General features: G+C 23.4%; 1 protein-coding gene across 1 annotated transcript; it reads left to right on the top strand.

The window, feature by feature from the left end:
* The first annotated feature begins 6,883 nt into the window (after positions 1-6,883).
* Positions 6,884-7,515, top strand: LOC113871657. Its single transcript, XM_027508756.1, has 2 exons — positions 6,884-7,346; positions 7,436-7,515. The coding sequence occupies exons 1-2, from the start codon at positions 6,884-6,886 to the stop codon at positions 7,513-7,515; spliced, it is 543 nt and encodes a 180-aa protein (XP_027364557.1).
* The last annotated feature ends 2,021 nt before the right edge of the window (positions 7,516-9,536 follow it).

Below are 9,536 nucleotides of genomic sequence, written 5' to 3'. Positions count from 1 at the left end.
AACATATAATTTGCTAAATAGAGTTTGTATCTAAATATTGTGTATGTATATAAGTCACTACTAGAATTTTAGGATTCTTTGCAAAATTTTCTTCAAAAATGTATAAAAAATTGACAGAAAAACATATTTCATATAAATTTTACTGCAAATTTGTTGTAAAAAAAAATCTTTGTAGATAATTATGTCTGCAAAAGTAAAATATGCAGTAATCTTCTTATAAATTTTAATAGAAATAAATTTATAAATATTTTCCTGCAAAAATAATTTACAATAGAATCTCTAAAAAATATATACAAATAAATCTGCAGATAAATCCTAAAAAACATTTACAGAAAAATTTGTATATAATTTTTTTATGAAAGAATTATAAAAAAATCTCAAGATGTTTTGCAAGTATTTTTATTTTTTTAAGGAATTTGTAAGAAAGTTCATAAGTAAATTTCTTACAAATTTATTAATGAAAAATTCCTTAAAAAATAAGGAAAATTTAAAAAAAATTATACAACTAATTTTATAAATAAATTTATAAAAAAAATTTAACTTTATTCTATTGTCATCAAATTAATATAAATCTAAATTAATTCACAAAAATTAGATAAAATATTTAAAATAAATTCCTAATAATTTTTATAAAAATTTTATAAACCATTAAACTACTAAAATTTAAAACAAATGATCATGATATTTATTTTAATGTATGTTCACGTCTAATATAAAAAAATGTAAAAAATAATAATCACATATTATATTAAATATAATTTTTAAAACTATTATAATTATTACAATCAAATATTATTATAATTATTGTTATTTTTACTATTATGATGGGTGATGACAATGGATGAGAACGAACTGCAAAAATTTCAAATATTGCATCAAGGTCATTGATTTTTTTTTTTTAATATTACTTAACTCTTTTCTCATTTTTATAGTTTTGCTCAATTCCTTTCTTATCTCTAACTTCTTTTGATCTTGTCTTTTTAGTGACTTATTTAGAGTTTGAACTTGACTTTTAATTACATCAACATCCTTTAAATTTACCTATTGACTTGAAGATGCAACTAAAGTCTTACTTAGAGATCCAAGACTAAAGATTTTTTCTTTCTTCTTTCCACCAACCAAGTTACCCATATATCAATATTAGGTGGCATGCTTATCAATTTTTTGCTACCACGATTATTATCCCTTCCTAAAGATGAATATTGAAAAGATAATTCAAGTTTCGTTTGTTTAAATATTCCCTGCATCAAATTGGAATAAAAATAAAAAAGTTTAAGGTAACAACTAGCTTTAATGGTTAGTAAACACATAATTAATGAGTGCAAACATCATAGTAAAACATATATTAACATAAGTTATAATGACACAAGACTTACATAAGCAAATTTCGCATAAGGATCCATCCAACTTTGATCCTTTCTTCTAGTAGTGGGAAAATAAAAATAAATTAGTGATGAAAACTATATAATAAAGTTTGAAAGTTTCTAAAATCTAAAAGCATTATAAGAAAAAGCAAAGTGATAAGAGAGAAGGAGAGACCTGAACTACGATCCCAGCATGGAGCTGTAAGAATTTGAAGAATTACAAAAATTTGTGAAAATATTAGGAGAGTTAATGAAAGAATGGACAAGAGTAAAAACGGTGAAAGTAAGAGAAAGTTACTCACAATTAGTTTTTAGTTAAAAATCAACTTTTAATCTTTTGTAAAAATTTCATAATTTAATATTACATACAATATTTTTTTTATTTTAATATTTAATAAAAAATATATTAATATTCTTTTATAACTTCAATAATGATAAAAATTAACTTTAACAAAATTATACAAGAGTCCAAATATAAATTTTTTTTTCATAAATACTAAAATAATAAGTAAATCATGTAAAAAATTAAAATTATTATTTAACTTAAAATCAAATAATATCTTTTGTCAATAGAAATTTTTTTATTTAAATTAATATAAAATTTTCTTAAATTATTTATAAGCATCTTTAAATTATTTTATATTTAAAAAAAATGAATTTCATTTCTTTTGTAATAAGAAAATTAGTTAATTATTTTTTTTGTGAATAAATAATATTTTTATTTTAAATTTTTAAAAAATTTATGAATTTTGCTACAAATATTTTTTTACACTAATTTTAGAAATAAAATTATAAGATCATTAACTTTTTCTACAAATTTATATACAATTTTTTTATAAAATTTTTTACACAAAAATTTACAAGAAATATTAAGCTTTTTCTACTCTTTTTATTCTTAGGAAGTAGGAAGTTTTAAGTTGCTAACATTTTTTTCTCAAAATTTTCTTATGAAAATGTTGAAAAAGAGAGAGGAAATCATGAGTTTTTTTACCTTTTTTTCTAAAATTTTTTGTAAAAAACTTAATAAGTTATTGCAAATTTTTATACTAATTTTTTTTTATAAAAAATAATCAAAATTTCTCTAACTTTGTATGAAAGTTTTTATAGGAATTTTTTGAGAAAAAATATTCGCAAGAAAAATTTGCAGATAATAATCACAAATCTAGTAATAAATTGATTGATTAATTTATTATTAATTGATTTTATCCTTTAAATGTTTGTGATATCAAATAAATTATAATAAAAATATTTTTTTTATTTCATAATATTTGAGACAATTATACTATATTACAATACATGATTAGAACTTTAGTTTTTTCTTGCAAAATTTTTTGTAAAAAAATATGAAAATTTTGCAGAAAATTATATTCACTACAAAACTTGCTACAAATTTATCATCACAGGAAAAAGTTTTGTAGGTAATTATTTTTGCAAAAAATAAAATCTGTAAGTAACTTTATTGTAAATTTTAATAGGTATAAATTTGTAAATCATTTCTTAAAAAATTCAAAAAAAAAATGCCGATAAATCTATAGGTAGATGAAAGAGGAGAGCATATTTTGATATCTCCTTGACACACATTTCTTTATACTAATAAGACCAGTTGCACCTTCATTTCATTTCAAGTTGTGTTTTTTTTTTTAATAATTTTTTAAAAGTAAAATATTTTTTTTTTGTTAAGATGAGTTCTTAAAAACTATTTTTAAAAAATAATTTATTATTATTATTTTTAATATAACAGATAATAAGTTTTGCGTGAACTTATTTGTTTTGAAAATTAAACTAACAAACAAGTTTTTATTTTTATTTTTAAAATTATTTTAAAATGTAATATTTTTTTTTAAAAAAATAAAAAATAAAATAAAAAATAAGGCTTAAATTTTTCTTAATAATTTTATCCTTAAGAAACGATGTAGAAAGTTTTAAGGATTGTTATAAATTTTTCTTTAAATCTTTTCTGCTAAGGTTGTAGTTAAAAAAAGAGAGAGGAAAATATGAGCTTTTCTTGCCTTTTTTCTCAAAAAAAAAAAAAAAATTGTCAAAAATATAATAAATTGCTGCACATTTTTATAAGATATTTTTTCACAGAAAATAATCAAAACATCATAAATTTTCTAAATAAAAATATGCATGCAATAACTAGAATTTTCGTAGTGGTAATTTTAAAAATAAAATAAAATTAGTGTCAGGTAATTATTTATAACTAAAATAATATTTTCAATCTTAAAAATATTACTATGACAAAAAAATAATTTAACTTGTGCACTATTTATGTAAAAAAAAAAAATACCCTTAACCAATTATAATATATTGTTAATATATTTTATAGTCAGTGATCTTTATGACATCACAATTCAAAATCAAATAACAATAATTAAAAAATTTTCACACCGTAAATGTATTTGAATTAAATTTAAAAGAATAAAAATTATAAAATGGATAAAATAAATAATATTTATTTACTCTTTAAAAGTGTTGATTTAAATATGATATGAATTTTTTTCTACAGTAATATCTTATGTATTGTTCATTGATATTATCTTTTAAATATCTTTGACTTCATAGAAACAATATTAATAATTTATTATTTATAAACATTGCTTTATTATTATTGTGTAATTTTAATAAATTGTATTTTATTTTTTTTGATTTTTTTGTTACTGAATAATATACGTGTTTTTGAATTATTTCTCACTTTCAATTTTGGCTTTCTCATGTTTTGATTTTATCAAATGTAATTTTATACTGTAGTTTTTAACATATATGATAATTTCTTTTGTTATAATAATCATAGAAGTAAGAAAGAAAATAATATTCAAGATTTGGAGAATCAAATTATATTTACAACCTTATAAATCAAAATAGATTTTATAAGATAATTTTCATTTCATACCAATTAAAACAGGTAATAATTATTTTGACCATTGATATAAGTAAGTTTCTTATTGGATATGACTTTTCTTATTTATTCTAGGGGTTTTGTTTAAATAAGTTGTGAATAAGTTTTTATAAAAGAAGAAAAATAATATAAAAAATCAATAAAACTACTTTAGAAGTTAAAATTAACTTGTATTTATTTATTTTTTAGAAAATAATATTATTTAATTTATCTAAAACTTAAGAAGATAAATTATTTTTAACTGATTTAAGAATTTTATTTATTTTATATTATTTTTCCTAGTTTAGCTAAAAAGAAGCTTAGTGAAATATTATTTAGATACTTACTATTGTGATAATTTTTGTAAATAGTTTAAAAACTATGGATAGAAACAATAGTACTATATTTTTTAAGGTGCAAGGATTGCTTTCTTTTATGCTTTTGTTTGGATTAAGGTATTTAGAGGGAGGAAAATTAGGGAGAAAGAAAGAAGATTTAGGTGTCTGAACAAAGCCAGAAGATAGAAAAAGGAAGGGACTTCATGACTTCGTTTTTAGTTTCATTTATTTTATTATTTAAATATTTCTATTTAAAAAATATTATAATAAAAAGTTGACATTTTTAATTAATTTGATTATTATTATTATTATTATTAATATAATTTAATTATTTTTATTTTTACTAATTCAATTAAGCAAAAAGATCATTTTATTTTCTTCTAATCATATTTTAACTCGTTCAAATAATAAATTCTTCTACTCAATTTCTAGTTTTTTTTATTTTTTAATCTGTACTATACCTCGTCCAACTAGATTATTCAAAATTTGAGGAGATAAAGATACTTAGATCAAAAACTGAAACAAAAGAAAGCATTAAATTATAAATAAGACTTCAGGCAAGAAAAGTAGAGAGTCTCTTTATAACATGGAGAGATAGAGTTAATTTAATAAGAAAACAATCTATAGCAAAAATTTCACAAGCAAGTTACTTCTTTGTGGTTGTAGTTAATTAGAGAAAGTGTCATCCATGGGCATCCAGGGAAAAGCATTAACCAATCATGCATGGATGAGAAAACAACTTGAACCTAAATCTCTATTTTGACTTAAAAATTACATAGTTTCAAAACATCTTATTATTATTATTATTATTATCGTCAAAGTAACAAACCCATAATAATTAGGATAAAATATGTTTACTTATGTGAAAAAAAAATATTTTTAAATTATGGTCTCTTAAAAAAAAATATTAGTTAGTTATATTGACAACTTTTTAAAAATAGGTTTGTAATGACATGACACGGATCAAGTTATATCATATCACGGGCCATTTATATACATCACACATTATTATTAAGTGATAATGGTAATATTTTGTAAGGATAACTAGTATCTTTTTTAAGGGCATTGATTAAAGAATTATAATTATTAAAAAATATATAAATTTTTTTTTCTATTTTTTATATTTAATTTTTTTTCTTTCATGTAGGTCACTTGAAACTACTTTTTTAATGAAAATTTTGAAAATACATGCCTAATTAAAATATTAAAGACATATATTTTCAATCAAAAGATAATATCAAATTACATTTTCTATGATAGCAGGAAATATTTTATATTATATTTATTAAAATAATAGTTTTTCATTTGAAAATGTTCACAAAAATTTATAACAAGCTAAAAATATAAAACTTTTCAAAGCACATTATTAATCAATATTTTGGAACACATTTAATCTGAATTGGAAGAATAGATAAAGGCTTGTGTAATAATTAGAGGAAATAATAAAGAATATAATAAATTAAATCTATAAATTTAAAAAAATTCAACTTAAAACTAAATGGATCAATAGAGGAATATGAAAGATGTAAAGAAATTTTTTAGATCAAAATTTCAATATTATTTTGTGCACAATTTTTAAAAATTTTAATATACATTTTAATTAAAAATCAATACGTTAAAATTTAAATTATTTTTAAAATATCATAGTAATTTTAATAAAAATAATTTAATCATTTAAATATAATTTATATATTATTTAATAATTTTATTATCTCAAATATTTAATAAAATAATAATATATTTTCTATTTTAGTATCTTTACACGAACCTCTGTGCTATAATATCACCTTAAAAGGGTCTAATTTTGAATATTGGTTTCCTCGTAGGCAATGGCTGTTAGTGACAGATTGTGCTTTAAAATGCAGCAGACAAAGTGAGAACTGAAAGCACTAAACATTGACACTTGGAAAGGTAACAGACAATGACAAATGGAATCAGTTGCAAAGGCAGTAGGCAAAAGTGGAAATGGAGCAAACACCCCTCTCTTATTCTTAATATATTCGTTACAAACATCAAATTGCACCCTTCAATACTAAATATTGTTCACCTTCCCCCTAAAATGTTGCTGATGACAGTTACAAATGGACGGTGAAAACTAAAACTCCAAACACAAAGCCCACCAATATTAGAACTCACTATCCCCACCCATTTTTCTTAATCCACTTTGCCCTCAATTCTTTTCCTTCATAACACACTAATCCACAATCCTTCAAGGCGGTGAGGCTAGGCAGGGTGGTTCCCCTTGCTGCCTCAGCCACCCCATACCCATCACCCAAGACGGTAATTTATTTTATCGTTTAATCATGAGCGACCAAAAGCAAAATGATGCGGTGTCGTCTTCTTCTTCATCGACCTTGACGAGCGAGTCAGAGGAGGAGTTGCAGCACATGGCATTGGCCCCACCCTTGTGGAAGAACAGGAAGAGGCTTTCTAAGCAGTTGTCCATGTGTGAGAAGCCCAGAGACATTGCATGGGAGAAAAGGAGAAAGCAAGAGCGAAGAAGAAGCGCTAATGTGTGTGATGATCTCACGGATGAGGACCTGAATGAGCTTAAAGGCTGTATAGAACTTGGATTTGGGTTCAACGAGGAAGATGGTCAGAGACTTTGTAACACGTTGCCTGCACTTGACCTATATTTCGCCGTTAACCGCAGGTTGTCTCCTAGCCCTGTCTCTACCCCTCAGAGCCGTTCTTCTTCCCTCGGAGGATGTTCTTCTTTTGGAAGCCCAAGGAGTGAGTCTGACTCGTGGAAAATTTGTAGCCCAGGTTGTTGAATGCTTAAAATTGTTGTTTTTAGATAACTTGCATGCGTGTGTTGTGCTTTGCTCATCATGGGTGTGTGCATGTGTCTGCAGGCGATGACCCGCAACAGGTGAAGACCAAGTTAAGGCATTGGGCTCAAGCCGTCGCTTGTTCTGTCATGCAGTCTTCTTGAATTCAAACAATGTCCATGTTTTGTACAGGTTTCTAGAAGAGAGAAGAAGAAAAATTAACCAGAAAAAAGAAAGAAAGAAAGAAACAATGAAGCGGAAAGAGGAGCTAGCTCGGCTAAGTTTGAAGAGGTTCTTCATTCTGGGGTTTTTTGTTGGAGGCTAACTAATTGAATGGTTGGATCCAATTCGAGGGTTGGTTAAGGATGATATTAATTAATGGTCCTTTAACCAATCACCCCATAATATTTTCTATAATGCTTAGCCTTTTCTCTTGGTATGGTAATCTCTCTCGCAGGTCTATTCATTTGGGGCACAGGTGAGACACAAAAGCATACATTTGGTTTGGTTGTGTTCTCTCCTTAATTACCATGCATTAATTGTTGAGACACCTTCAATTATATATGAGTAGATAAGTTGTTCTATTCTACCAATCCTTAGCTTAGGGCATCCTTTGACTTCGCATGACTTGATTGTAAAAGATGAAGAGAAGTCTAATTGTAAAATTGTACTTCTAATTGTTTCATGCTCGTTCTCTCTTTCCCCAAACCACTCTCTCCTTTTTACTGGATTCTTTTGGTTGTTGAGAAAAAGGTAAAATATCCAAAGTTAAATACCAAAAAGAATAATATATCCAAAAATTTAGATGATACCAACATACAAGAGAATTCGGATACACACAAGAAGCTCACAGTTTATGTTTGTATCAAATGGACTTCTTTTAAAAAGGAAAAATGAAATAAACATTTTCTTTGGAAATTCAGTACTTGCATGGAAACGGGTAGCAGTGGAGTTCACAATCTTATTAATACAGCGCCAAGTTTGAATAGAGTATTCTGGGTATGAGGTTAATACACCTCATCTGAAGTCAGTAGTGAACTAAAAACAAACAAGAAGTGTGTTTTTGTGCATCGGGAGCTTTTATAATTTAATTTTTTCACAAAAGAAGGAAGGTTAATTAATTTCAAATCGATCCTTATAATAAAAATAATTCATTTCTTACTATATATACCTACAGTTATCGTAAGCTAAATGAAAAGAATATAATGCGTTTTATCAATATGGCAATAAAAGGTAGGCTGCATGTATAAAAATATAATGCTTAATTATTTAAGCCTAAATATTTTTAACATGCTCTATTAGTTATGAAATGAAAAACTTATCTAATTTAAATCAAATTAATGGGATGTGTAATGTAATATTTGAATACTGAAATACTGTAAAAAAAAATTTCACTAATTGTCACCGCTTTAAGTGCTTAACAGTGTTTCAGCAAGTAAATTTGAGTTGGGATGAATTTAATTATATAAAATTAACTTTATTTAAAAGTAACTTTTACATAATTTAATTTTTATTTATTTATTTAAAATTATAATAAAATTTAGAACAATTTTTTTAACTTGATACAAAGTTATAATTAATCACATTAATTTAAATATGAATTTAAAGACAACATTAATTTTAATAAAAAAAAACATTCAAATATCAATCTTTTTAACACAATCACGTTATAATGAAATAAATGTAATTTTATTATAATTTGACATGTATCCTAAGATACAAATAATAGAAATTGACAGAATTAAACAATAGCTTGTAAAAAAAGAGTGGTAGTAACTAATTTTTTAAAATATATTTTTAATTTATTTTTTAAAATTTTAAAATAATAATTAGTTAAAGAATTCATAATTTTAATTTAAAATATTAATGAATTTTTAAAATATATTTTTAAAAAATATATTGTTTATTTTCTCTTTCTTACAAATTACTTAAGGTTGTGGTAGGATAAGGTAATTAAATTTTTTAAAGAATTAAACATTTAAATTTTTACTATTTTAAAATATATTTTTTTTTGTAGAAAGCAGAAAAATAAACAAAAAAAATTATAATATTAAATATAAGACTCTCTTAACTCAAAGAAAAAATTTCAAGTTTGTATGAAGTGAGATTAAATCTTTAAAATCATAATTTTTAAAATATTTTGTTTCGATATAATAATTAATTTTTCTTCATTTTAAATATTTTT

Source organism: Abrus precatorius, unplaced genomic scaffold (genome assembly GCF_003935025.1).
Source record: "Abrus precatorius isolate BTA unplaced genomic scaffold, Abrus_2018 Scaffold7, whole genome shotgun sequence".
In the NCBI taxonomy this organism is placed as follows: domain Eukaryota; kingdom Viridiplantae; phylum Streptophyta; class Magnoliopsida; order Fabales; family Fabaceae; genus Abrus; species Abrus precatorius.
This window is presented reverse-complemented; position numbering and strand designations above follow the sequence as displayed.

Coding starts and splice junctions, on each gene's coding strand:
- LOC113871657 (XM_027508756.1), top strand. CDS start 6,884: ATGAGCGACCAAAAGCAAAATGATGCGGTGTCGTCTTCTTCTTCATCG. Junction 7,347..7,435: donor GTGGAAAATTTGTAGCCCAG/GTTGTTGAATGC, acceptor ATGTGTCTGCAG/GCGATGACCCGCAACAGGTG.